At 48.2% G+C, this 24,842-nt stretch overlaps 9 protein-coding genes across 9 annotated transcripts; 4 read left to right on the top strand and 5 right to left on the bottom strand.

The window, feature by feature from the left end:
- Positions 1-161: 161 nt before the first annotated feature.
- On the top strand, positions 162-1,344 carry LY89DRAFT_12506 (uncharacterized protein). Its single transcript, XM_018205192.1, has one exon. The coding sequence runs from the start codon at positions 551-553 to the stop codon at positions 1,145-1,147; it is 597 nt and encodes a 198-aa protein (XP_018078469.1). The 5' UTR covers positions 162-550; the 3' UTR covers positions 1,148-1,344.
- A 198-nt stretch (positions 1,345-1,542) lies between these two features.
- On the bottom strand, positions 1,543-3,784 carry LY89DRAFT_572208 (glycoside hydrolase; the record flags this gene model as incomplete). Its single annotated transcript, XM_018208631.1, has 4 exons — positions 1,543-2,196; positions 2,347-3,043; positions 3,095-3,153; positions 3,206-3,784. The coding sequence occupies 4 exons, from the start codon at positions 3,782-3,784 to the stop codon at positions 1,543-1,545; spliced, it is 1,989 nt and encodes a 662-aa protein (XP_018078468.1).
- A 1,134-nt stretch (positions 3,785-4,918) lies between these two features.
- On the bottom strand, positions 4,919-6,047 carry LY89DRAFT_604526 (S-adenosyl-L-methionine-dependent methyltransferase; the record flags this gene model as incomplete). The annotated part of the gene is made up of 3 exons (XM_018210363.2): positions 5,974-6,047; positions 5,805-5,907; positions 4,919-5,622 (listed from the first exon to the last, which is right to left on the bottom strand). Exons 1-3 carry the CDS (start codon positions 6,007-6,009, stop codon positions 4,919-4,921), a joined length of 843 nt encoding a protein of 280 aa, XP_018078467.1. The 5' UTR covers positions 6,010-6,047.
- Positions 6,048-6,197: 150 nt separating this feature from the next.
- LY89DRAFT_633995 (amidase signature enzyme) lies at positions 6,198-8,488 on the bottom strand. The gene is made up of 4 exons (XM_018211370.1): positions 8,295-8,488; positions 6,888-8,214; positions 6,740-6,802; positions 6,198-6,685 (listed from the first exon to the last, which is right to left on the bottom strand). Exons 1-4 carry the CDS (start codon positions 8,333-8,335, stop codon positions 6,425-6,427), a joined length of 1,692 nt encoding a protein of 563 aa, XP_018078466.1. The 5' UTR covers positions 8,336-8,488; the 3' UTR covers positions 6,198-6,424.
- Positions 8,489-8,820: 332 nt separating this feature from the next.
- On the top strand, positions 8,821-10,155 carry LY89DRAFT_572177 (uncharacterized protein; the record flags this gene model as incomplete). Its single annotated transcript, XM_018208628.1, has 2 exons — positions 8,821-9,218; positions 9,618-10,155. 2 exons carry the CDS (start codon positions 8,821-8,823, stop codon positions 10,153-10,155), a joined length of 936 nt encoding a protein of 311 aa, XP_018078465.1.
- Positions 10,156-10,820: 665 nt separating this feature from the next.
- Positions 10,821-13,879, bottom strand: LY89DRAFT_692912 (uncharacterized protein; the record flags this gene model as incomplete). The annotated part of the gene is made up of 8 exons (XM_018216604.1): positions 10,821-11,127; positions 11,184-11,674; positions 11,723-12,276; positions 12,336-12,617; positions 12,665-13,015; positions 13,064-13,624; positions 13,675-13,719; positions 13,777-13,879. 8 exons carry the CDS (start codon positions 13,877-13,879, stop codon positions 10,821-10,823), a joined length of 2,694 nt encoding a protein of 897 aa, XP_018078464.1.
- A 2,146-nt stretch (positions 13,880-16,025) lies between these two features.
- LY89DRAFT_679345 (uncharacterized protein) lies at positions 16,026-17,055 on the top strand. Its single transcript, XM_018213851.1, has one exon. The coding sequence runs from the start codon at positions 16,501-16,503 to the stop codon at positions 16,720-16,722; it is 222 nt and encodes a 73-aa protein (XP_018078463.1). The 5' UTR covers positions 16,026-16,500; the 3' UTR covers positions 16,723-17,055.
- Positions 17,056-18,626: 1,571 nt separating this feature from the next.
- Positions 18,627-19,490, top strand: LY89DRAFT_692911 (uncharacterized protein; the record flags this gene model as incomplete). The annotated part of the gene is made up of 2 exons (XM_018216603.1): positions 18,627-18,843; positions 19,102-19,490. The coding sequence occupies 2 exons, from the start codon at positions 18,627-18,629 to the stop codon at positions 19,488-19,490; spliced, it is 606 nt and encodes a 201-aa protein (XP_018078462.1).
- Positions 19,491-21,389: 1,899 nt separating this feature from the next.
- LY89DRAFT_572926 (P-loop containing nucleoside triphosphate hydrolase protein) lies at positions 21,390-24,660 on the bottom strand (the record flags this gene model as incomplete). The annotated part of the gene is made up of 5 exons (XM_018208668.1): positions 21,390-21,952; positions 22,083-22,170; positions 22,211-24,396; positions 24,450-24,589; positions 24,641-24,660. 5 exons carry the CDS (start codon positions 24,658-24,660, stop codon positions 21,390-21,392), a joined length of 2,997 nt encoding a protein of 998 aa, XP_018078461.1.
- Positions 24,661-24,842: the final 182 nt, after the last annotated feature.

Here is a 24,842-nt window from a genome sequence, read left to right as displayed (position 1 = left end):
CTTCCTCAAGCGAGGACAAACGAAGCAACCAACCACGAAACAAGCCGTATGTATTTGATTAAGCATATGTTTTGCTATCCAACACCCGAAGCCCGGGTAGCTCAATCGGTAGAGCATGTGGCTCTTAATTAAGATAACCTCAAGGTCGCGGGTTGTAAGTAGAATCTCTCAAAGAATCAAAGATTTCCCAAGCTAATAATCTGTGTAGCGAGCCCCGGTATGTTATACAGCTCTACATGATTAAATCATAAAACTAATATAGCTCTCAGCCTCGGGCTCAATTCCCGAGTTCATGATGAACTTCGAATGCTTTTTTTGCAATTTTTCTTTTTTTTGGGTCAGATTGACCTGGTTGGTTGGCTTGCAGAAGGTATTTTTTATGTGGGGAAGCGAGGATGTCAAGCGAGCTTTTCGAGATCCGGTCCGGCCCCGGAGTAGTAAAGCACATTCATTATAGTCTGGCAATTTTCTTTTCAACTCTGAGATGCTTTTCTAAGCCTCGACTTCCTATTTATTGAAGACGAGGTGCAGGTGTCCAGCTGTTTGTCCTATGAACGTGATTCGCAAGTCACCTACCAGTACTTTCCGCATGGAGACAAATTTTCACCGAACGTTGCATTTCTTGAAGGAGGAAGAGAGAAAGATAAAAGTATGTGTGAAATGCAGAGTAATCACTTTCAGACTATATCTGGCAAGTGCTACTGCTTCATTCTCCAGTCAGCTTCTTGACATTATAGCATGGTCAAAACAGAAAGTGTTACAGCTTGAATTGTTTGTATGCTCTCAGAATTATTTGGTCAAAATTCGTCTGTCATCCTTGTGCTTCAAGCATTGTCAGACCATGATTGTGGCTGCTATAATCTTAGTTCCTGATTCCCAAAGTCTGTTTCCTTCATGCACTCAGAAGCTCTGTCCGTTCACTCAACGTGACAATGAACAAGCCATTGACAGTAAAATCCACTTGACAGCAGAAAATTCTTTAACGGTGAAAATAATATCCCGAAACGATAACAAGCATCCGCAGCAGACAAACGCCGTCGCAACGGCCAAAACTGCTGCAGAACAGCACTTGATTTGCTGTAGCCGACCGTACCTGGATACCTCAAACCCGTGGTTCAGCAAGGAACCGTGTCCATTATTTGTTTGAAGAAGTTGAGGAGGCAAGGTGGGGGTTTATATAGGCAAGTCCAGCCGAGATATGAGTCACAAGGCTGCTTGCAATTGTGGGCTTGATGGTTGAGTGAATAAATTTTTTTGCTCAAAGTTGAATCTTTATGGTCCTAAGGCAAAAGACTTGAGCAATACAACTCACTCACTTCACCCAGTGAATCTATTCAAGTTCTATACCACGAGTGATGTCAGTATACCATGAACATCGAAATACAAGATAATTTGGTTCCAGAATCTGTGGGGCAACACAAGTGGGCTAAGTAAATCTCAATTGTGAATTAAGATTCCAGTGAATTAACCATAGAAAAATCGACGTACATTGGTGAAGTGACTCCGTTTTCACTATCAAAGGAATCATATCTTTCTTTGAATCTACAATACCAGGCCGATCACTAAAGTGAGCAGCAAAGCAAATACAGCTCCCTTCACAATATCCTCCGCCTTTCCCGCCGCAGAAGTTGGAACACTTCCCGGACCAGTGCTATTCGATCCCGTCAGATTCCCACCATACCCAATCTTGAAAACCCAAGCATAAGTCTCTCCGCCCCTCACACTCTCGCTCAAATCCAACACCAAACTCCCATTTGCCGCCTTACTGCTTGGCACGACCACCCCACTACTATTACCACCCACAACAACTACCTCATCGCCCTCAACCCAAGGAACAGGACTGTCATTCACCAAACTACTCCCGGGCTCCACCAAACTACAAATATAAAACGCCTCCGCTGTCTGCGTGAACCTCAAGTCTTTCCCTTCTCCATTTTCCTCTGGAGTAATAAACCAATAACTCGTATTAAAAATAGCTTCTCCATGGTCTTTTATCCAGACTCCTGCTTCGCGCAAATTAGCGGCTTCGATGGGAATGATTGTTCCGTTGGCAGTGGGGCCTATATCGAGGAGGAAGTTTCCGTTTTTGGAAACAATGTCCAGAAGCGAAGTTACTATGGCAGAGGCATTCATATATGAAGCTGTTGGGGTGGCACGGTTGTAGCCATAGGAGAAAGGGTCCATGCCTAGGTTTGACTGTTTATGTTGTCAGTTTCTCGCTTACGATGGAGAGAAAGGGGGGCAATGCTAAGCGAGTCCAAAGCAGACAATCTTGGACTCGAATTCGGGATGGCAAACTTAAGTTTAGAAGGGAAGGGCTCAGAATTGGGGTGGAGCTTGCTTTACCTCCCATTTGCGCACTTGAATAGCGTCATATCGAGCATATTCCGGTGTGTCGAAGTCTCCAGGTAATCCGCATCTATTGTCCATCACAACTTGTCTCCCGCTCTCTGCTGCCTTGTTGAACCACGCACTTGCGAATTCTGCTGTTAGATTCGGTCCTCCAATATCGCACCACATGATTTCCGTCCCCATGTCTGCGAGCGCGTTCATCTCAGGAAGAATCACGTCAGGGACGTAATCATTTACTTCGACAAAGCCAGTATAAGGGAGAGTCTTGTTGGTGTACGGATTCGTTGCATTTCCTCCTGGCCAAGATCCGAAGCCATATTCTTTGTAAGCAGGATTAAACCATTCCGGAAGCGAGAAGTAAGTCGCACGATGAAGTTGAGGTTGGTACTGGGCGGCCGCGTCAAAGAGCTCTTGGAGAAGATTTCTGTGAGGGTATTGAGCAACGGAAGTCCGCTGGCTAACGTTTGCTGGCAAGTCGAAGAGTGCATAGCCGTCGTGATGCTTCGATACTTGTACAAAATAGTTGGCACCTGCATCAGCGAACAGGTCTACCCATTCTTTGGGATCAAAGACTGATGCTGAGAAATTTTGGATGAAGTCATCGTAGACGTGATTCGGGCCGTAAGTAGCGAGATTGTATTGGTATGTTTCTTCTGGTGTATCTGGGCCTAGATTCATGTCATACCAGTACCTATGATTAATTAGTGGTGTTTGAGCTCCCCAAGAGAAGTGGAAAATCTACCATTCCGCATAAGTTTCATTCTTTTCAACATTTCCCCAACCAGGTACAGAATACACTCCCTGGTCCCCTTAGTATTTATACAGTATAGCCAGCAATTTTGCTATGACTTACCCAATGAATGAAAATTCCATACTTAGCGTCGTTGTACCAATTCGGGGTTTCATGAGAGTAAACTGACTCATATGTTGCCTGATATGGCACAACACCATATGTAGCATTGAACGTATAGGACGAATTCACACCCACACCAGTAATGACCACAGTAGCACTCCCAGACGAGCCGGCAGCAACACCATCAGCATTCACAACTCCAACCTGGACTCTCGCTTGATCGCCTGGCTGAAGTCTCTTGATATATCCCGGAGCTACAGTCTCAAGACCAGGTGATGAGACAGAAACTTGAACACTATTATTGGCCAGAACCCACTCCGAACCCACATTATTGATAATGACTTCAACAATCTGAGTCTTGTTGGTACCAGGAAGCCAAAGTTGGGTAGATCGAGCATATTGGGCTTGCAAATCAATGTTCGAGCCTGCAGCTGGCAACATTGACACGGAAAATAAATGCAGTCTCGTTTTCACCGCCGCTCCTCCAGGACCAGAATTCGAGCCCGCCGTTACATTCGGCAGCGTGATCGAGACCAACTCTTTCGTCGAATCAAGCCAATTGATCGTTTGATAGATCATTGATCTATTATAGTTGATACTCGTGTTGGTATAGTAATATGGCAAAATGATATCTCCTCCGGCGGGGTACGGCCAGTTGTAATAGGCAGGAACGAGAACTGGAGACGAGGAAGTCGAATTGTCGCTATACGTTGCATTGATGAAACCAGATGCCAGTCCATTCTCGCATGCTGCTAGCATTTGTACACTGAAATATCGGCCTTGTGGTATCTGAATTGTCTGTCCCAATGCAAGGACATTGTCATCTCCAGCAGACTTGTATTGTGGAAACGTGAAATTGATGCCATTGTAAACGAAGTTTGGTGGAGGTAAGGACTGAGCAGGATATCCCGTTCCATCACCGTCAAGATTTGAGTCATTGGGACTCATCGCAAATCCTCGATTATTGAACAGGCTTGACAGATCCAGAGGTACAGAAGGGTTCGTACCAGAGAAGCCATCGTCAACATTTTTGGGATTAAACACTGCTTGTGATTGTGCCAATGGAAGCAAGATCAACGGAGAGAATATGCGGAGCTGCATGGCTGATTTTAAGAGATATGTCCATTTCTCTGGAAGCACTTGCTTCAACCATGACATGACTTTATATAGTCATGCCAAGAGTGATGACCATGATCGGAGAATTCCAGCATTCTCGGGACAATGTGTACCTAGTAAAAGCATTTCGCATTGAGGTTAAATGAAACGTAACAGGCGATCACTATAACTACCGCTTGAAAAGTAAGAAGTGGTGGTAAAATGTGCGGTTGAGTTGCTTTCATAGAGTGGGGGATGGATAAAGATCAGCGCGATATTGCGGGGTAGTGAGGAGGGGTACAATAAGTGCAGCATCGCTCATAGAATATTGTTTAACACCGACCATAAAATGCACCAAAAGAGTCAACATTCAGGAAGTTTCGCTCACCTAATAGAGAATTGAAAAGGGGTAGCACACTGACGATTTCGAAAACTTGTGCTGTCGCTTTCGCTGGAAGCCTGAATGTCTAGCCCACATTTCGAGTATGAACGGATCTTGGGGTCATAATGTCAAAAGAACATTGAGCTGGGATCTTAAAATTCAGTTGAATTGTAAGCTTCCGAGGTGATGGTGCTCTAGAATAAGTCATCATGCATAAGCTAAGTTTGTACTCCTGCTCAAAGCTTCTTAACCACGGCCCTCAACCTCACATACCCAATCCATTCTCCGCCTCCGGGACTCTCACAAACCGTTTTCAAAACTTCACAAACTTCCCTCTCACACTCCAGCCTCTCCTCTCCGTCACCAACCGCGTCAAAAAACTGCTTCCCCATCAATCTCACCCAACCCTCAATACCTCCCTGGTCGGCTTTCGTAGGTCTATATTCCCTCTCTATTCTCTCCACCTTCCAACCTCCAACCTCCTCTTCCAACATCTTCGTCATCCAAATCTCGTCCGGGAAGAACCAAGGATCAATCTCTCTCACTTTTTCCAGGCCAACCCTTCGACCGATGACTGAGAGGAGCGCTGTCCGCATTTCAGCAACGTTGCCCATTCCCCCCATCTCAAAGACAAAGTTGCCTCCCGATCTAAGGGAGTTACGAACTCCAAGAAAGAAGTGCTTGCGCTTGGATTCGGGACGCAGGATCCAGTGCATGGCTGCGTTGCTGAAGGTTTTGTCGAAGCTGCCTTGTTGGAGTTCTGGCTCTGAGAGGAGAGCAGTGGCGTCGATAACTTCGAATGTACAGGTTTTGGAAGCCGCTGGATCTGCAGAGGCTGCTTTCTGAGCGGTGGAGATCATAGATGCGGAAGAGTCGACGCCATGAATTTTGCCTGTGCCTTGGGCAAGAGTTTGGGCGATTTGGAGGTTGAGGACTCCATCTATTTTTTTGTTATTAATGAGCTCTTCAATAGCTGAGCGTTGATCCGAGAAAATGACAATGGTATGTGGACTTTCAGGTATCCGTGTAGGAAAGTATACCAGAGAGCTGTACTAACAGTCCCGGCTCGCTAGCTATACCAACCCAAAGCAAACATTCAAAGGGAAGAAAGGAACGGCATACCACCGCAGCCCACATCCAGGATTATATCATCTTTTTGAACATCTAACCACTGAAGAACCTTGGTCGCTAATTTCGGCACAAAAGAAGCTGAATTCTGGTATGCCTAAGTGGGATGTTAGTCTCTTATTTAAATCCAAGCACACTCCGTCGTAGCATAAGCATCGCATACCTGTGAAGACCAATGATCTTTTTCTGGGACTGTCATCTTTACACAAATTTTAATTGTCGGGTATTGAAGCTGTGTTGTTGATTTGGTGTATATATGACCTCTTGTAAATGGGGAAAGGGGGAGGATAGCAAGACTCGCTTCCGATTTCGGAGCTCGTACTTGATATATGCCCCTCTTTACAACAAACACACGTACATGTGTAATAAAGCACCTTCATCCTGTTTCTTGACGATGCAAGATAAGTCCGGAAACGTGGGTGATATAACCCCTTCCGCAATCGGCTGAAAGTGATTGGACATCAGATACCCCCAAACTAGGTTGGCAAGAAGCGAGATAGGGGGAAGGCATTTCACACGTAATGAGAGAGCCAGGACTCCTTAGGCATTATCTAAAAACGACTTTTGCTATGAGACCTACTTGTGTCCCATACGCCCCAGCTTTGCATATTTCCTTAATCGATCTCCATCAATTGATATTTGTCATCGCCCAGTGCATCCTCTATCCTCTGCATGACAGCTAGGATTTTCTCCTCTTCTAAGCGTTGCCCCACTACCTGTACCGCGACCGGAAGCCCATGCATAGCTATCGCATCGTACAGCTTGTATGCTCCTTGAGCTACGCCATTTAACTTCTTGAAGTCAAATTCCGAAGGAAGTTGATCAAGTGTTTTGTCGACGTGTGTGATTGGCATGATCCCACATGTATAGTCGAGCTTACCTCTAGTCAGCTTCCCTTTTAGATATGAGGAATACGTATCACTACTTACAAGGTTAAAGAGGAAGGTGTAGCCACAGCTACTTACGGCATCTTTCATACCATCATGAGGTACCTGATGATCAAACGAGATTAGTCTACCTGTTTCCTAAGTTGTGGACGACGGCAAAGTTGGGGTGTTTTCAGAACTTGAAACTTACAGCAGGAGTAGCATTCGGAGGCGTGATCATAATATCGATCTTTGCTTCTTGCTCCCACCAATCATGAAACTTTGCCTTGTATGCTTCCCTCTTTGTAACAAATTTCCATTGTTCGTAAGCAGACTTCGGCTTCCAGTCTTTGATGAGCCCAGCCCATACCTCATCTCTCCGAATATATTTGACCCAGAGATAATAGACGTACTTGATAGGGCTGGGCAGAGACATGAGCCAGCTCATCTGTTTCGCACCAGGGTCCTCCCACTCTCCCGCTCTAAAGAATGACTTGAAAGTCTTGCAGCCATCTGCATTGAGAAGTTGGGAAGCAATGTATAGTGCTTCATAAGGAGATGGTGGTTCCACGTCAACCACCTCGTGGCCTTCTTTCTTTAAAGCTGTGACAACTTCATCAACAGCTCTGGCACAGGCAGGACTAGGATCGACTACCCCATCAGTCCTCAATACACCGATTCTGAGCGTCTTCTTCTCTTCGTACTCCTTCACCACATCTGGTCTCCAAGGTATTGGATGGACAGAGTGGTCGTACTTCCAAGGCTTCATACTGATCATCGACTTCGTGAAGTACGAAAGATCCCCCAAGGTCCTCGTCATTGGACTGAATACGCTCGGGATGCCTTCCTGCCCAGGCATACTAGTAACCATACCATTCTTTGGCCATCGTCCTGTTGAGCACCTCAAGCTGTAAATACCAGAGAAATGAGCCGGGGCCCGGACACTGCCAGCAACATCTGAACCAATTCCAATTCTTCCGCCACCAGCAGCCATCAATGCAGCTTCACCACCTGTTGATCCTCCCGGCGAATACTTGTTGTTATGCGGATTCGTGCAGCGACCCCAGACATCGTTCGTGGATTCAAAACTGAGCAATGTAACGGGCAAGTTAGTTTTGACATAAGGAATCGCACCAGCATCCTTCAGTATCCGGACCATGGTTCCATCCTTCTCTCCCTTGTTGCCAACGTTGCAACTATATCCCACCGTGGTATCGAATCCGCCAACCACAATCGAGTCTTTCAAACTGATTGGGATCCCGGCAAGTGGTCCTTTAAAGTTAATGCTTCCATCTTTCGTCCAGACTTCTGCAGCATCAATCATGACTTCCGTCACAGCATTCGTCTTCTCGTGTGCTTTCAGTGCCGCTTTCCCATAGGTACGCAGAATATCGATAGGCTGGATGACCTGCTTGTGAACATCTTGCACCAATTCCTTAATTGGCTTTGCAAGAATTTGTCGTTCAGGTGTTGTGAATGCGCCATGGTAGCTTGTGAGAGTTTGTATCCGTTGTGCACGTTCCGTTTGCTTGAATTTGCTGCGAGGAATGTCAGTGTCGAGCTCCAACATTTTCCCCGCGGAAGACATAAGACAAAACGCGGGGTAGCTTCCACATACCAATCTCGACGATGCTGGAAATAATCAAAGGGATAAACCATCTTGAGGAGCCGAAATAATGACCGAAAATGCTCCAGATTATGAAGATTTAATCAGAAAAGACAAAACAGAAAAGGGGAGCGAAGTGCAGCTCGGAAAGTGAAGGCTTTAAAGTGAGTTCTTTTTCGTCAAGCTTCAACGAACGAACGCCTTTGTTCCGCACCCCTCGATAACGGCTCGACCTCCCCCTTTGGGCCAAGCTCGTCTTCTTATCAATATCCCACCTTAACATCACGTTTCTCTCCCCCTCGTGACCTCACACCTATCTCTCTATCCCTCCTCAACGACCCCAAGCTTTCGCGGATCTTGCATCCGACCCCTCATTCATCTTCCCCGTCTCTATAAAATGCCGTCTCCCTCCCACCCCACCTCGAAATCATCGACTCCCCTCTCAACCACACCAGCCCCAACACCAAAGCTCAACCTCCCGTTCGTAGACGAGTTCGAGGAGCCTTTACATGGTTACAACCATTCATCCGCTAGGGAAATGACTTCCAACACCGATAACCTGTTGATCTGCACTGCTTGTGGCACCCAGTTCGACGTTGATAATCCTTCCCTGTTAACCCGGTGTCGGATATGTGATGATCCTAGACAATTCGTTCCTCCTACTGGGCAAGCCTTTACCACTCTAGGGGATCTGAAGAAAGGGGAGTATAAGAATAAGTGGAAGGCCTTTTATGAGGATGAGCGGTTTTGGAGTATATGGACCGAACCAAAATTTGCTATTGGGCAGAGAGCTGTATTGATCAAGACTGAGGTGGGAAATGTGCTTTGGGATTGCATATCATTTCTTGATGCGGAAACCATCGAGAAGATTAATGGGATGGGAGGGTTGGCCGCAATTGTTATAAGTCATCCTCATTATTATACTACGCATTTAGAGTAAGTATTTCTCTTGCTTCTATTGTCTGTTATTGTTTTGCTGTTGCAGTCTGTTTTGAAGTCCCAAGGCAGTTCGGAACATTTCTAGTGAAAATGATCTGGCCAGCCCTCAAAGATTCACTTCTTAAGAATGTCCGAGCTACAAAAACCTATTCATAGTCGGGCATTAGCTTAGACATTTCAAGTTGTCTAGTGTCTCGGTTTCAAAACCAGACATTCACAAATTTGAATTCTTGGGATTAGCTATCAATATTTCACACCCTGGATGTTTCTGTACTTCCGAATTCGAGTCCAAAATTCCACTATTCCCCCTTCCTCATCTCGCAAACCAACAACCCCAAACTATCTACTCACTCAAATCCAACCACCTCACCCCAGACCAACCGCTAACAACCCCAGATGGGCTCAAACATTCTCCTGCCCCGTCTACCTCTCCTGGAACGACAAACAATGGCTCAACCGCCTCGACCCCCTCGGCGCCTCCCGAACATTCATCCACTCCCGCACCGAAGAAATCCACATCCTCTCCCAATCAACCTCCATCCACGCTCTCAAACTCGGCGGCCACTTCCCGGGCTCCCTCGTCCTGCTAGCTCACAACCGTCTCCTAATCGCCGATACGTTGGTCACGACCCCCGCCGGACTAGGAGATTGGAGTAAAGACGGAGGAGAGAGGCCTGAGGGAATTAATAGCTATAGTTTCATGTGGAGTATACCCAATATGATACCGTTGAGTCCGGAGGAGATTTCGGGCATGTGGGATGTGCTTAAGGGGTATGAGTTTGAGAGCACGCATGGGGCTTTTGTGGGGACGGAGGTTAGGGATGGGGGAGGAGGGTCGAGTAAGAAGGTTAAGCAGAGGGTGTTGGAGAGTATGCAGATACAGGTTCGATATTCGGGGCATCGGGACCATGTATTTTTAAAGGAGAAGATATGATCAATCCATTAACATCCACTCCACGAGATGCAATGCTAGAAAAGGCGATGAGATGGTACGAGGCGTAGATCACAGAGCCATAGAAGCGTGACATTGTAGTCGACCTAAAAGTACATATATATCCCAGAACCTGCCCATTTCCCGAAAAGAAGATTTATTTTCCAACTCAACAAAACACCTCCCAGCAATGGCTCGGATGCAAGGGTGTGGCAACGAGAAAAATCCAAGTATGTGCAGTATAAATGTCGGTAACATGCTCCGTCTTCGCGAGTGATGTTTATATCATTTCGCGTTCCCACGTTTCCTTCTTGTTGTAGAAATCCCCCAACTCCAGAAATTGCCCTAGAATATTCACAGGAACGCCTTTGTGAAGTATGCTCTCCATGTGCAGGTCCCATAGTCCTCGCCCTTTGTTTCGTGATCCCAATCGTTCAAATCGTCCCGAATAGACGGTTTAGATCCAATTATCCGTATTCGTCGGCTGTTGTTTTGGAAATGACCCGGTTTCGTTTCATCCCAGCTCTGACCCTCGGGAATGATGCATAACAGCCGCCGTGACATCCGGGCCCAGTAGGCCCTTGCACCTGTTCCATAAATAGATGCCCGTCTATCATCATTCGTCATGAAAATCCCAACTCGTTTATCCATACTTGGCGCATTTTCATTCATCTCGGCCGTTTCGATGCCATTCCTTGATCATCATAATCCCATTGTCGCTTCAACCCACCCTCATAAACACTGGCCACGCTCTCTTGCCACATACTTGGCGAAACAAAGGATGGGATTGGTGCTCCAGAATATTGCTGCGGAGGCATTGCTTGTGAGTTTGGCGGCAAACTCACATTCGGTAAGTTTTCGAGCTCCGGTAAGCTGGGAATCTCTTGTGCACCTGAAACGGCAAGTTTTAGAGGAGTGGCTTGGGGAGCAGAAGTGCTTTGAGGAGGGGCCGTACCAAACGTGGAATTCCACTGACTAGAAATATGTCAATTATGTACTCGGAAATGATAGGAGAAATTTAGCGAGCTTACTTAAAAATCCTTGAGGGGTTCCAAGCTGATGGATCGGACATTGGAACCCCTGTACCGATGGGTGGTTGTGGTCCACGTTGCCCAGTGGCCATCATTACCAGAGACTGTACAGCAGGAGAGTCACTCTTCGTGTCCACACCTCCGGCTGAGATAGGCGGTGAGATAGGGTGGGCTGTATAACTGACTTGTTGTGGTGCATGTTGTTGCTCCATATGCTGGTGTGAAGATGATTGAGTGACTGCTTGTCGATATTGACTTGCTCGTGGTGGGCTAGCACTAGATGGAGCTCCAGGACTTCCATATGGGAAGGTTGGTTTGAGAACGAAGGGCTTCCTAGTATCAGCTGAGAACGCTTCCCGGAGAGCATCGATCTGGTGTTGCATGTCTGGCATTGGCCAGGAGCTGGTGCATTTCTCAAGTATTCTCATATGGCGGGTGAAGTATTCGCGAGCGTCGGCGTTCAGGTCAGGGTCTGGTGATGTGAGTGCAACCTATCTAATTTAGTATTGCGAAACGCCTCCCCGTCTTCCTCTACTTACCAGATGGAGGACTGTGCATGTCAAAACACAGTATATTGTGAAGTTGATTCCCCTTTGCATGCACAGAAGACCTGTCATGCCGAAAGACTGCAATATGGCCTCCTGCAACCTACAGAGCAATTTTGCGGACGAGTAGCAGATCATCATATGGTGTTTCCAGCCCCCGTCCATTCCTGTTGGTTCCATGAACGTGAGTTGAGGTCGGTGAAGCATGATAATACTGAGATAGTAGTATGAATGAAGATTTCCGATGAAGTGAGAAGGCAACCAGGGCGGCGATCCATCAGGAGGGAAGGTGAGTTGCAGGTCCCCAGGCAAATCATTCATCCAAGACTCGAATGAAGGGTTCAACTGCACAAAATCGGGATCGATACCCCACTCCTTTTTCTTCTTTATCCGAGCATAAACATTGTTCATCCTCCTGACATTTCGGACGACTCTGGTGAAATAAGCAAAATTTCGCGTAGTATGAAATTCGGTCTCGTCGTTCCCGAGAGCTGTCCTGGGTATGCTCAAATCCAAAGATTCCATGTCTACTGCTAAATCCGTCCGGCCTTTTTATTGTTAGCGTCGACAACAACAGACATAACGTCAGAATATAATGGTATCCTACCTTGTGGGGACCCAATCATCAATTCACAAACAAAGATCGTCTGCCAAATTCGAGTTTTGGTAATGCAATCAGCAAGATCAGAGCCACAAGATCTTCCGGCTTTGTGTTCCTCAAAGTGCTCATCCAGTCCCAGGTCTTTTGCCATTTGAACACATTGAACAACAGTCATCCAGGATCTGAAGTAGTAGCCTCGCTTTGGGGCCGATTCTCGAGCTTTTAAGACAATCAACATTCCCTGCAAAGTGCTCAAACGTGGAACGTCCATGAACGAATCAGCATGTTCTAGAAAGTGGTTAGTTAGTTAGATGAAGCTTGTTTGGTGGACTTACTCGATGCTAAAGCAAGCCATTGATGGCCCTGTGAGGGTTCATCTGCGAGTCGTCCCGCTATAGCAAAGATAGCTTCGAGAATGAGAGGTGATATCGACTCTCTGTTTGTATGCCATTGTTGGTAGAAAAGTGCCTTGTTCAAAACAGGCACATATGGATGAACATTCATGAAGTACATGTCGAAATAATGCAGTGTGGTTTCGTCATCTGGCATCAGCTCTGGTGGTATCCTTACTTTGAGATCGGGACCGGACAGAGTGGGTGGTAAGACGTGCTTGTACTCGTCGAGCTCTTCAAATGCCGGTTCCTCTACCAGAGTCTTGTTCTTATTTCTATTATTCAAGTAGGGAGCTAATCTATATAAGCATAGGGTAAGTGGAGATGCGCAAGAATTCCTACCTGTGCCAGCTTCATTCATTCTCAGCTCTCCGAGCAAATCTGCCAGATTTTGTTGTCCATACTGGTCTTGCTCGTAATTATCCGGAGTTTCTGGATGTGAAGAATGTTGTTGCAGTGGTGGGGTTGGGAATACAGTCTGTGGAGGGTATTGTTGGTGCTGATCGATCACGCTCACCGGAGTTTGCATGCTTCCATAATGCATGCTTGGTTGGCTGTGGCTAGAAGAAGGCTCGCCATAAGGTCCGGACTGATATACTCCCACAGGATCAGGGTAAGGGACTTGCGCCGTATAGATGGGAGGGATATTCTTGTGCGTTCCAGCCATCTGCTGTTGCATAGAAACCTGTTGATGGTAATCGTCATCTCCACTTCCACCGCTCTCATATTCAACTCTCTCGCCCTCGAATCCTTGGGGGTTCTGTGGAAAGTCGCGATCATAGTTGACTGTAGGTGGGATACAATGAAGCTTTAATCGTATGCATGCTGAACATGGCCAGGTATTGGTAGTCGCGGCATCACACTTAATCTTTCTCCTCCGGCATCCTTCACAAGCCCTCATAACTATATCTTGTCAATATTCTGGACAGTTCCCTTGACGATTTCCAACATACCCTTGAGGCGCTTGTGTCGGTTGTGTTCATCGACGAAAACATAGTCTATAGCCCATATCAGTCTCTTTTTCTAGGTTCGCGCAAACTCTTAGGGAAACGGACTTTTCTGGTTCTCTCTCTGCCCAAAGTTATTGGGTGCGAAAGAGAAGCTCTGCATTTGTGAGCTTTGTGGGAGTAGTCTCCTTGTCCCTGGGTCTCCAACCATTGTGTGTCGGATGCGATGCGCTCTTTGAAGTGTTTGGCCTCCGGTTGAATGGTAGCCGGCGCAGTAGCCCTAAGTGTGCCTAAAATGTCGAGGCAATTATAGCTGGAGAGGGACCTCAACGAGCGGACTGGGTGAAAATACAAACAGTGACAGATAGGAAGTGGTGATAGAGATATGTTAAACTTTAAAAGTCTGGGATTGTTCCGACCACGCCCCCCAGCAATGATTTGATTGCCCTGTGAGTATCTTAGCAAGGCCACGAGTCCTCGGACTAATCAAGAATAAAGAGAGCTTGGGTATACGAAACCGCATAAGGCGATCAGGGCATACCTTTATTTGGGTTGAGTGGGCTCGTTGTACCAAATCGGTACCAGACTCGCATGAGGTACACAGAAACAGATGCTATTGTGATTGTCAATTACTCAAGCCGCCAGCTTACCCGCGCAAACGGTCGATTGATTGCTTCTGAGAGGCGCTCTGCAATCATGCGCGAACTGGTGGCTCGGTGGAAGGATGCGTTGAATCCCCACGACTTGCAGTCTAGCTAGCAGCAGACAGTAGCAACAATAGAAGCAAAGTAGCGCAGTAACCGCGAGAAGATTCAGCAACAGCTCCCAGGAACACGCTTCAGTGCATCCGTAGTGAGAAGTCCCTGCGGGTGTGGTTGTGGCCCATCCAGAGTGCCAAGATCCACTATATAATGGCCGCCGTACGAGGGGGAGAGGGAGGGATTCGAACGAACAATGGGTATGGGATTACGGGCGGCGTCTGGGGGTGTCAAATCCCTAGTGGAAACGGCTAGTGCAAGTGTCTAGCAGCGGTCTCGTATCCCCTGTCTGAGTGACGGGGGTTCGTCAAGGTTATTTGCCCCTCTTTCAATTTTGAAAACGAAAGGCTTCAGGCCTTAGCCCACTTCCCTATCACCCTGGGTCAAGCGGGTCAACAAGAAAGAGGGACGTTGCGAGAGCTGGCGGGATGGCTGGCAGGCTGGCACTGGCAGTAGCAGTAGCAGCAGACCTCCTTCACGTGTGAGAGTTGCTTCTTCTTCGTAGGGCTCAGGCTGAGGCTGCGGATGCCGAGGAAGCGGTCAAGCGGACACAGCAGCAGTGAGTGGCTGGTAGAAATCCCCGCACGGTGGTACAGCAAGTGCCTGTCTGTTCGTTTGTCCGTCTTCAGGCAAGTGTGAGGATATCGTGGGAGGTGTGGCTCGCGCTGCCGCAAAAAGGAATCTGCCTGAACATTGGACGAAAAGGCGACAGGCACGCGTTGGAGATCGGATGCTATTTCGAGATGTTTGGGAATGACGATCTCAGGAGCTTGATTGCTGGGACAATTCTCGATGCCAGATGCTATATTTGTCGTGGTGAGCAACGTGAGCTTGAGGCTGAAACGGCGCAAGGAATGACACTGAGGGGGGGGGAGGTCTTCGCAGTGACTTCGTCGTTGATGTGTCGTCGTGGTCCGTGGCCGCGGGCGCTTCGCTAGGAGATTCCGGGGGCGAGGGAGGATTCGTCAGGTCTGTCAGGGCAGTGTAGAGACGACGTGCATGGGAAGGAGAGGCATGAAGAAGTACAGCAGCAGGAGTAGCAGAGCTGTGGCAGTGGTGGTTGCGACTGCGATGCGGTGCGGTAGTGTTGGTGGTGGTGGTGGTGGTGGTGGTGGTGGTGTTGATTTCGCAAGCCCTAGTCAGTTAGTCTAGTCGACGTTTTGTTCTGTTCTGTTCTGGCGTGGTGGGTGCAGTTCAGTTGCGTATTGCCGTACTCTGACCACTAAGGACCAGCCTTGCCGCTGTCAAAGTGTGCGGCGATAGCGTGTTGCAACTTGCAGCCAGCCCAGCATAGCATAGCACAGCATAGCATAGCAGGTGCATTACTTCAAGCTTAGTCGAGTGGAGTAATGCAAATAACATGCAAACCTAAATTAATTGCCTAATATCACTTAGTGCACCTATCGTCGTCGCCTTCATGGCTTAGCAGTATTTCAATCACACACGCAGGGCAGGCAAAGGCAGGCAGGCAGGTAGTCAGTCAGATTTTATTACCTCAGTGTTCAATTGATCCCATTCCAGGCGTGGTGTGTGTGGTGTGGTGCTGAGGTGAACGGTGAGCCATCATGATGCCCCCCCCGTTCAGCCCCCCCCGTTTAGCCCGAAGTGGAGTAGTGAAAGACAGGCCGAGGCGTGATCTTCAAGCCCCTTGATCCTGCCTCTCCTCGTGTGGGTCAGGGCAGCTTCGGAAACTCTCCACCTCTCACAATCCGAGTCACCACACGGTTATCAGGAGTCCAGCGCAGACGGCCCGCAATTGCAAGCAAGACTCCTGCAGCATGCAGCCTGCATCAGCACCACCACCACCATCAGCTCCAAAGCTACGGACTGCCAACTTGCCAACCTGCCAAGCGAACACAATCCAGCTTGGATGAGGGGTCGTTCAGTGGCAGAGGTGGGTGAAGAAGACAACAGCAGGAATAATATAATGGGCCCGGGCAAACGACAATTATCGACGGCTCTGTGCATCCCGAGCGTTCCTGTCCTGCAAGCAAGCAAGCAAGCAACCCCCGTTCCGCTACCGAAAAACCAGTAACCCACCACAGGGAGTTTGCACGAACAGCTGCTGGGATGGATGTGGTGCAATCTGTGCGGCCGCTCCCTTTCAACGGTGTCGTGCTGTCTGTTGCTTTTGCTCAGGGTACCTCCATACACTTTCGTATGTTCGAGTCAAGGCCTCCTGGTGATTCACTACCGCTCTAAAAAGGCCGGTCAACCCACTTCGAAAGTCAAAATCGAGGAAGAAACTCGTTGGAACAAGATCGCTCTTGGCTGGTCCCTTCTTACCAACAACTGAGCCTCGGCAGTTTCTGGACCTGAGGCCCGTTCGTTTGTACAGAAGATGAGCTGATGTTGCACTAGAGTAGTTCTCACAGCTTGTAGGAGAGATTCCATTGGTATTCTTTGGCTGTCCGTGGTATACCCCGCGTATCCTGGTATTGTAATGCGATGATGAAAAGGTGGTGCAAATCATTTCATCTTCCAACATTCGAAAGAACCTTCCATTTCCACCGGGGCGGCAGGGATGTATGCGGGAGAACGTTGCCATTGTTGTTCCATGCATAACAAACTGCCTCCACGAGCCATGGTGCGGAAGGCCGCAGCAAGAGACGGGAAGCTTGAGAGAGGAGAGGTCTCATGCGGCTGCATGCAGAAGAAGCCTTGGCCCCATCACTTTCCAGAAATTCCAGAAGCAGTCTCTGGCGAAGGCATCGTTCTGATGACCCGGCGCAGCTTACAGTATCAGGAATAATTTCCTCGCATGATATGCCGTGGTAGTGGTAATATCATGGGCCCAGCAAGCAATCAAGATCCAAAATTGCTTATACGAGTAATCCGAGATCCGAGGCCCGGTAGATTGGGAATGTGTTTCCCGCACGCTGCATTTTGTGCCGAGATGATGGTGATGTGGGAAGACGGGAAGACTAGCGTCGTGCTCCTCTTTCCAGGCCAGGCCAGGCCAGGTCCAATAATTGCTGAGTTGCGACAGGTCGGCCTTTTTCGATGATCAGTGACGGGATGGATGATGATCCATGTTGTGGTCGTGGCTCATCTTCACTTCCTACCTACCTACCTACCTAGGTAAATTACACTACATAGTACTGAACAAGTCGATCGACTCCCTTCAAGACCCCGTTGGCGGTTCTCGTACCGACAGACGGGAAGAGCTGGAAACGCATGGGCAAGAGCTAAACGGCGATCTATTCCTCTGGCGGTTTGTATTGCTCTAGCTGACGTCTGCTGAAACATACCTACCGTGCACAGAGTCTCCAAGCTAGAGTTTAGCGAGAGACCATCGGCCTCATAGCTGTGTACGATCTTTCTCTCAAGGACCAAGCGCAGGGAGACTCGCCCCCAGACTTGCCTATTCGACTTCGATTTAGGTACCGTATCATGACGATCGTTCGTCCGTACTGTCCATGAGCCAGGTTTCGGACACTTCGTCCCAACTTTAGGTACATCTGTGAGATTGCCACGAGGCACTAACTAGTAAGCTTCTCGGGAGATGCCACGGGAAATATGGTTCCGCATCTCAAAGATGGAATGGTCGTGGCTGGCGACGATCAAGATGATGTTGTCGTTTGCATCTCCAATAATGGAACTTTCCGGCGCCCTGATAAGCTTTCCTCCGATGCCAATATCCCTTCAAAATCAGTAAAGACATCGAGTTTCTTGGTCAGACATGGACCTGGCCGTGGTCATGAGCTACCAATACTCTTCGAGCCGAACGATACTGCGTCTCAGATTCGTGCGCCTGGTTGGTGGATAATCCATTTCCATGATGTATCATTTGTTCGCAAGGAAGTCGATCGAGCATCAAACCACTTGGTGGTGGCGATGAATGCCAATTAAGTTAATTTCATGAAACTAAAATTGAAGTTGAGGAATCATGAATAATCTGTAGAAAGGTGAAAAGAGTCTTGGAGAACTGGATGGCATCGTTCCCCCGCTTACCTAATCTGGAATTAGCGGGGTTTATCGATAAGAAGAAAAAAGTTCCGATTCCGGGGAGAAGCCAAAAACTGCAACGACAATTGAGCCTCAAAATCGCAACTCGACGACCTCGTCCTTTATGACAACCTGACCCCCGCCGCAGATATCAGAATAGAAAATTGACAGTTACACAACGCCCACAGGGACTTCAACCACCACGATCTCCCCCTCCTCCGTCTATCATATTATCATTCTGCGATGGCCAAGATGCTGGACAACGAGAACCCCACCATTCTGAGCGTGTCTGAACTTCCTACACGCAGGGACAGACGGCAAAGAAAGGATCAGCCGAAGAAGGATTCAATTAGGGACAAGTTGTATGGGACGCCGGACTGGGAGATGAATCCGTACTACACGTTGGCATATTCAGATGCTGACTCGGATGACACAAACCTGGAACCCATCGACGAGCAAGAAATCTATGGTGAGTTTACCCAAATCCGGAGCGTTCTTCATTCAACTCCCGCGGTCTTCCCATGGACAAGTGTATCGTCGTCCACGCCATGAGACTTCTATCGCTGCGAGTTGCAATTCTTCAAGCTATATTTAGCTCTCAAAGCTTGCCGTTAACCTTTTTCTTTTGGTTTCAGTAACGGTTATTTGAGGACTTTGTCCTTTGTTTCGTGGCCAAACTTGGAGAATCCGGGGTGTTTTAGACGATCTGACGACTGACGTTTCACAGACCTCATTGCCCCAATATGCGACCCTGAACACCCTCTTTCACTCGAATCACTTGGGGTAGTCAAGCTGCAAGACGTCCACCTCATCTCGCCACTCGATCCAGCGAAGCCCGCTGCTCTCTCGCGTGTCCTCGTCGAGCTCACCCCCACCGTTTCGCACTGTTCACTCGCAACTGTCATTGGCCTTGGCGTCAGGGTTCGTTTGGAAAAAGCTTTACCCCCAAGTTTCCGGGTTGAGGTCAAGATCAAGAAAGATACCCACGGACAGGCCGAAGAGGTTAATAAACAGCTCGCAGATAAGGAGCGGGTTGCAGCTGCACTGGAGAACAAGAGCCTCATGGGCATACTGAGGAAAATGATGCAACCGTGCATAGAACCTCAATACCAATAGAATCTTCCAATCTTCCATCCTACACGGTTCTTCTCGAGTGCCTCACATCATTTTCCAATAGTGCGTATATCAAGCACTTGTATGCATCCACTCACGGACTTGACATCTTCTAGAAAAGGCAAATGACGAAAAGCAAATTATACTTTCATGCCAAGATGATACCAGCAGATCCTTGTGTATATCATAGATCCCAGTCACTCAGGCCTTGGGTTGCGGCAATCGCCATCTGCAGCAAAGACCCACGAGACAGCCTGGTCGTCTGCAACCTCGCATTCGGTCACAACCTTGGCAAATCGACGCTCCTCATGGATCGCCACAACCGCAGAACGCCCCTGACGCCTCCTCCAGAGCAACATTAGACGAAGTCAGCGTCTGCATTTGCATTAGCCAATGACCACAACAGGTGAACCTTGCTACGAATCAGCGCAACAACCCTCCCAGCTTTCCCAAACATTCGGCCCCACCTCATCGTCTCCAAGCTTGAAAATGGCAGCCTTTGTGCGTGCGGTGTCCCAAGAGAATCATCCGCTTGCTCCCATGCCAAGTTGGCTAACCCACGGACGGATTATTTGATTCAACGGCCCATTCGGTCAATAATAATCGCTCACTCACAACTGACCCGCGACCTGACTTCCCCTCCAATACCCTGTACATAGAGTCCACATCTTCGCATCAGGGTCTTCACCAGCTTCACGAGCTCGGTGATTTAAGGCGTCATTATTCATGATTTCCACCATCTCCCACATACGCGGCCCCGTACAAGCCCTGCCGTTCCTCATCTTCTTTCTCCACCAGAATCGATAAAACTCAACTCCAAGCCCTGACTTTCTCCCATGCTCCCCGCCTATACTCCACGATCTAAGAGCTACCGTCTTCCAGGGGAGTTTGATGCGAGCGTTACCTCGTTGGCCGTTAAAAGCTTCTCTACGAGTCAGATAAGCATAAACCTGACACGAAAAAAGCATGTCATCCTAACAAGCAGCGTCAAGCGCAAAAGTTTACCGCAAATTTTCCATTACCAATGATGAGCAGGTCCATCCACGTGTGCTGGGCCGTACACCATGCGCACCAGCACACAAACATCAATGAAACAAAACAATAAATTGTTCCCAGGGACTTGGTAATATAACCTTCACTATAGCTTCAATCTTGCAGAAACGCAACGAGGTTACGCGCCCGCCGAACCTCACAATGTATTCCTTCTGTACAGAGTACATGCTCACGGTACTTCACATTCGCTAGTCCACCTTCTTCTGCATATCCCCTTCACAGCCCTGCTTGCAGAAAGAGGCACAAGGCGTGCAAAACTACTGGGCTCCACGTAACTACCAAATCCCAAACCCGCACCCCATCCGCATCCCAGGGAATAGGTATCCGTGATATATAAGCGTGCTTCGAGTCAATTCAGACCGGGTAACGAAGGCATTTGTGACCCTTCCGTCATCATCGTCGTCGTTGCACAAATCTCCCTCCTGGGAAGAAAAACAGATTAATTGCCAATAGCGCTGGAACTCTGGCATTATTGTTATTTCGAGGACTGCTCGGCGTTGCCGGTCTGCATGCATATAGGGGGGCCCAATCGCTTGAAGATTTTGGACCTGTCAGCATCTGCTGACATTGCAAGAAGGAACGTTACCAGGTCGTAATGATTTCCAGATTGTGATGATTGACACAATTTGACAGAAGCCGTTGCTGGAAATGTTTGTAATTAGAGTTTCGTAACGGCCGCCACAATGGTGTCCGCTGCCGTTTCGTTTATCGTATTTGTTCACTCTAGTGGTTACCATACACTACATGCAACCATCCTACAGAACAGAAAAACGCCGAAAGATCCCCAGTCAGACTCGAGATCATGCAATGCCAACTCCCAGAAAGATCTACCTTTCGCTGCACTTTTATTTAACCATCCAATAAACCGCTCTCTTTCAAACTAGAGAACAGTTCTGGCTCCAGGAACTTGGCAACGCTTACATCCTCGCTCAAGCCTTTTCTTCTTCTTGTTTTCAACACGAAATCTCTCGCCGTCGCTTGGGCACTGGCTGGTTCTAATGGCCTCAAGATGACGTCCTTATCTAAAGGATCTCCGGGAACGATGTTCCAGCGGTCAAACACCAAGCTGACAGTGGCCTGGCCTTGTGTGTGAATGCGGAGATCGGTCTCGAAACCGAACGAATCAATGACTGGAATAAGACCACTAACACGATATAACGGCGTGCCGGCAATTGGACCATCAGATAATACGTGCCCGCGACGACGGGCCAGAACTGTGTAAAGTGATGTGACCGAGTCTGCAGGTCCGGTCATGGAACATGAGTAGACGGGCTCCATTAGTCGTGGAGAAGCCATCAAGAAGGACGAGTAGCAGGCACGTCGGGAAGTGGGGATGATCTGGCCGCCTCCCCGGAAGATCGCTTCGGGAGCCAATGTGACATCCATAATCTTGAACCTGCCGTTGCGGATTGCTACAAGGATTGTCAGAGGATTGTTCGGAACGGCGGTATTCCTGGCCAATGATAGAATGCGACTTCACGCTCTAGACCATTCACAGGGAACAACAAAATCGAGATGGAGGTAAGTACATGGGGCACTTACGTTCTTCACACAACGGCCCTTCTCGAGTGGCCCAGCTGAAACCTTGACGAATCGTGTCCCTAACACTTAACAAAAGCTTCTTGTCGACCTGGCGCTAGTCAGCTCTGCTCTGGTGATCTCTCAAGAACTTGGAGAAGTGAATTGCTTACCTCTGATGGTAGAGTGTCATCCTGGAGAATGTTTGGTCCCAGCTCGTCGGGTCCAAAAGCCCAAATGCTTCTGGAAGCAAGCAAGTCCCAACCATAATTCTCCTCAAAGAACTTTCCTATCACACGATTGGGGCTTTTGATGCTGACCTTTCCGCTCTCTATGTCCTCCGCAATTCCCTGGTCCAGCGGCTCGGCGACCATGGTGATCTTGTTCTTCTTGTTCGGTGTCTGGGCATAACATTTGATAGCCGATGTCTCAACTACCGTTTCGCAGAACCTCGTTACTGGATCAGAGACTTTGATCTCCATCTCGGCATAGAGGCGGCGCAGGTCATGCAAAACGCAATCCATGTAGAGCTCTCCCGTGCCGAGAATGATGTGCTCCCCAGATTCCTCCACCTTCGTTGTGATTAGCGGATAACTCTTGTTGATCTTTCTGAGACCGTCCAGCATCTTCGGCAGCTCCGAAGGATTGATCGGCTCGACAGCGACTTTGAATACCGACTCGGTGAAATGGGTAATCGGCTTGAAGATATAGGCATCTTCTCCTCCTGCTAATACCGGAGGGACCAGTGTTGCAGATTTGACGATAGAATTGTCGACGCCTCCCAACAACACCCAATTGCCCGCTGGAACTCCATCGGTAGGAATACTATATCGTGTTTCAGCAATCCAAACGTCGGATATGGTAGCCATGCTCATGTCTTCTTCGTCATCGATTGAATATCCTTCGCCAAGGACTCTCACTTGGGCCCCGGGGGTAGCCGTTCCACTCATAACCCGTCCGAATGAGTGAAATCCTTTGGCATCACTTGTATTGAACAGCTTAGAGATCTGAACAACAAGTGGACCATCTTGATCACACTCCTTCATGGATTGTGCAACAGCGGTATCCAATGGGCCCGTGTAATATCTCTCGATCTTGCTTTTGGCCGCTTCAACTGGTGAAGGAATATGCTCTACAACCATGTCCACGAATCCGTTCGCTCCGCCAAAAAACTGTTCGCAGACAAGCTTAAGAAGAACATTGGCATCCATTTTGTACTGTGATGGCTTAAGCGTAATGCCAAGTGTTGCAAGTGTATCTTTCAGATCATCAGGACTTTCACTGATTGTATGAGAGTACAACTTGTAAATTGGTTCAAGAACAAAGTTGACAAAGGATCGCTTGGACCGCTCCTCGATACCTTTTCTTGTGAATGATCGTTTCTTCGGATTGTAGAAGATGTCACCCCATAACCGTCGAGCAAATTCTTGCACATTGATCCCAGGAGAGCTTTTTGTTCGGGGAGGATAGTTTTCTGCATACATCTTGGCAAAAGATTGAAGGGTAAAGCACCAACCCAGACTGCTGCAGGCGAAAAGGACATTGCCCTTTTCAGGGCTTAATCTTCTCTTCTCTCCTTGGCCGGGCAGAGTATTCTCAATGACCGTATTGACCTCTTCGATGACATGCTTCAGCTTGAAATAGGCGTCAGTTGGTGGCAACTTCAGCTCTAAAGTCAACCGATCCATCTTGTTGACCACAAGTGTCAAAGGTAGACCTTCTAACACAGCATGCTTGATGATCTGTTCTGTGTTCACTTGGACGCCCTCAACGACATCGACAACAAGGACAACGCCATCGACAAGTCGAAGTGACGAAGCGACCTCATCAACAAAGTTGACATGGCCTGGCGTGTCGAGGATATTCAGAAGATGCGACTTTCCTTGCGTGCTTTGCAATACTAAACTCATTGGCGCTGATTTGATCGATATTCCTCGCTCCCGCTCTAACACATGAACATCTGTATAACGTAGTTGCTCGTCTCGCTTTTTGCGAGTCCTCTTTTCCAGCCGGTCTGTAATGTCGTGAGTCTCCAGAACCAGCATATCCAGCAGCGCTGTTTTTCCATGATGAAGATGTCCGGCAAATGCGACGTTTCGTATCTGTTCAGGGAAATTCATAAGATCTGTCATGAAACTTCGTTCGAAAAAGACTGGGGGCAGATCCGCCTCTTGTATTGTGAACTTCTTCTGTTCGACGGGGGCAATGATCGGTTGGGTCAATGGCTGAGCATCTTCCTCTTGCACCATAGTCTCAACATCTTCGCCGTATACCTGCTGAGCTGTTGGATAGTACTGCTTATCCTCGTGCAGAATAACTGCATTAGAAGGCCCTTCATCTGTAAGGATAGTCAGCGTCCATAGACTTTTGAGAAGTCGCAGATCAACGTACCATCCAACTCCATCAGCTCTTGGCCTGTTGCTTCTGGCGCTTCTTCGGGGTAGTCTTCATCGTAGACATAGGCACCGGCATCAATGCCATGTTGGCTATCGTCCTCGGATTCTTCAGCTTCGCCAATGAAGTTACCAAATCTGTGAGAACGTTAGAATAAAGCATCTCATCATAGAAGGGGCATTTCTCACTCATCATAAAGGTCATCCATTTTGATTAAGATATCGCAAGGGAAATTGTCGCGTCGCGATTGTAAATGCGCCTGCTCCTCAACTTTTTTGATCGCGACGAGAATCCTTAGCGTGGATAAGAATGGTCACGTGCTGATATATAAATGGTAGCCTTGCAGCAAACGAGCCCCTCATCGCCAAGCACACGACACGGCAGCTCCCT

Source organism: Mollisia scopiformis, assembly GCF_001500285.1.
Source record: "Mollisia scopiformis unplaced genomic scaffold LY89scaffold_1, whole genome shotgun sequence".
Lineage (NCBI taxonomy): Eukaryota > Fungi > Ascomycota > Leotiomycetes > Helotiales > Mollisiaceae > Mollisia > Mollisia scopiformis.
Note: the sequence above shows the minus strand (reverse complement) of the source record. Positions and strands in the feature narration are given on the sequence as shown.

Bases quoted from the DNA above. Each gene is read 5' to 3' on its own strand.
- LY89DRAFT_12506 (XM_018205192.1), top strand. From the start codon at position 551: ATGAACGTGATTCGCAAGTCACCTACCAGTACTTTCCGCATGGAGACA.
- LY89DRAFT_633995 (XM_018211370.1), bottom strand. From the start codon at position 8,335: ATGGTTTATCCCTTTGATTATTTCCAGCATCGTCGAGATTG. The intron at 6,803-6,887 runs GTAAGTTTCAAG...TTTGATCATCAG, and splicing joins CTCCGAATGCTACTCCTGCT to GTACCTCATGATGGTATGAA. The intron at 6,686-6,739 runs GTAAGTAGTGAT...ACTAGAGGTAAG, and splicing joins ACACCTTCCTCTTTAACCTT to CTCGACTATACATGTGGGAT.
- LY89DRAFT_679345 (XM_018213851.1), top strand. From the start codon at position 16,501: ATGTGGTGCAATCTGTGCGGCCGCTCCCTTTCAACGGTGTCGTGCTGT.